The following is a 2,311-nucleotide window of genomic DNA, read 5'->3' on the forward strand; positions in this document are numbered from 1 at the left end:
ATATTATCTCCAGCTGTCAATACAATAAACAGGAAGTAAGAATTCAAAACCCCTGGATAAAAACAATCAACAGCTGACTGACATATTGTGTTTGTGTGTGTGTGTGTGTGTGTGTGTGTGTGTGTGTGTGTGTGTGTGTGTGTGTGTGTGTGTGTGTGTGTGTGTGTGTGTGTGTGTGTGTGTGTGTGTGTGTGTGTGTGTGTGTGTGTGTGGGTGTGTGTGTGGGTGTGTGTGTGTGTGTGTGTGTGTGTGTGTGTGTGTGTGTTTTGACGCAGGCACCTGCCGGAAAATGACCCTGCAACCATTAACTCCAGTGAACTGTGCAGGCCTCCTACAGCCCGGCTGCTCTCTGCTACAGCTGGATGGTGAAGTTCTCCTGTTTGGCCAGAAGGGCTGGCCCAAGCGCTCATGCCCAACAGGAGTATTTGGGTTTCGGTTTAAATCTAATGAGATGAAGTTGAGAGCCATCTCCTTCTCTAATGACTCATGCTACCTTCCTCCATTACGTTGTCCAGCTGTTTGCCGCCTCGACCCTTACGACGGGCTTCCTGAGAGCTATCTCATCCACGGGGGCCGCACCCCAAATAATGAGATCTCATCAAGCCTTTACCTGCTGACCATGGACAGCCGTGGCTGCAATCGTAAACTAACCCTGAGCTGCAAAGAGAAAGAACTTGTGGGAGAAGTCCCGGGGGCCAGATACGGTCATACAATGAGCATAGTTCAAAGCCATGGAAAGACAGCTTGTGTGTTGTTCGGGGGTAGATCCTACATGCCGGTGGGAGAACGGACCACAGAGAGTTGGAACAGCGTTGTAGACTGTCCTCCTCAGGTGTTCCTGTTTGACCTGGAGTTTGGTTGCTCTTCTGCCCACACTTTACCGGAGCTCGGCGATGGCCAGTCTTTCCATTTGGCGCTTGCTAGAGAAGACTGTGTCTACTTCCTCGGTGGTCACTCGCTCACCTCTGACTCCCGCCCTCCTCGACTCTTTCGCCTGCGTGTTGAGCTTCTGCAGGGCAGCCCCTTGCTTTCCTGTGAGACATTAGACACCGGCATATCCATCTCGAGTGCCATAATCACCCGTACAGGTCCTGCTCACAGATATATCGTCTTATGTGGGTATCAGTCAGACTCTCAGAAGAGGATGGAGTGCAGCACTGTGATTCTGGATGAGAAGGGGATCCACCTTGAGAAATTAGAAGCTCCTAAATGGACCCCAGATATCACCCAAAGTCGCACTTGGTTTGGTGGGAGTGCCAGAGAGGGAAGTGTCCTACTTGCTGTACCTACTGAGGGAAGGCCATCCCAACCAGATATGCATTACATCTATGAGGTGAGCTTCCAGACAGATGTGGAAGGAAAAGAGGATGAAGGCACCCAAGGCTGCAGCCAGGAGTCAACCGATTACGATGAGTCTACTCCTCTTGAAGACTCTGAGGAGCTCTACTTTGGTCGTGAGCCACATGAGCTGGAGAACAGTAGTGATGGAGAAGGGGATAATTACAATGAGGAGGACGAAGAGGACGAATCACTAACAGGCTATTGGGTAAAATGCTGCCGTGGCTGCCAGGTGGACCCCAACATGTGGGAGCCATACTACTCCACTGAGCTTCACCGGCCAGCCATGATCTTCTGCTCCAGAGGGGAAGGGGGACACTGGGTGCATGCCCAGTGCATGGAGCTGTCTGAGAACCTGCTTGTCAGGCTCTCTGAGGGCGGCAAAAAATACTTTTGCCTAGAGCATGGAGGCTTGCCCTACCAGGAGATGACCCCACCTCGACAGGTCATGCCTTTGAAACACACGCCCATGAAAGTTAAGGCCAGGAGAACTCCTCTGTCTATCAAAATGTCCCCCGCCAAAAAAAGCTTTTTCAGAAGACTTTTTGACTAAGAATATTGCCTGTAAATGGACACTGTTAGGAATTCTATGAATATTGAGGATGTCTTAAGGATGAAAAATACAGAATGTGCTGACCTGTACTCAATGTGAGAACGTTTGTGCAAAGAATAAAGACTTACATTTGCAACCTGATATTTTAATCTGTAACAACTTTATATTTTCATTATAACCTTACATTGTTTGACACAAAATATGCAACATTTCAGCAAGTCTGTCCGCAGTGTATTTTTATAAGCTGCATACAATTTATTTCTAAAGTACAATTAAATAATTGATAATTGAATGATACATGGTATTTGCAATGATAATTAACAATAAACATGTTATGTGTCTCTATACCTGTTTCTTTTAGATTGTGTTTTATGAACGTTTTATTTGACATAAAATCTCAATATTTTAGCTAGTATATCA

General features: G+C 47.0%; 1 protein-coding gene across 1 annotated transcript; it reads left to right on the forward strand.

The window, feature by feature from the left end:
• Positions 1–289: 289 nt before the first annotated feature.
• rag2 (recombination activating gene 2) lies at positions 290–1,891 on the forward strand (the record flags this gene model as incomplete). Its single annotated transcript, XM_080027406.1, has 1 exon — positions 290–1,891. The coding sequence occupies one exon, from the start codon at positions 290–292 to the stop codon at positions 1,889–1,891; it is 1,602 nt and encodes a 533-aa protein (XP_079883532.1).
• Positions 1,892–2,311: the final 420 nt, after the last annotated feature.

The sequence above is a fragment of the Ammodytes marinus genome (assembly GCF_949987685.1).
Source record: "Ammodytes marinus genome assembly, chromosome: 5".
In the NCBI taxonomy this organism is placed as follows: domain Eukaryota; kingdom Metazoa; phylum Chordata; class Actinopteri; order Uranoscopiformes; family Ammodytidae; genus Ammodytes; species Ammodytes marinus.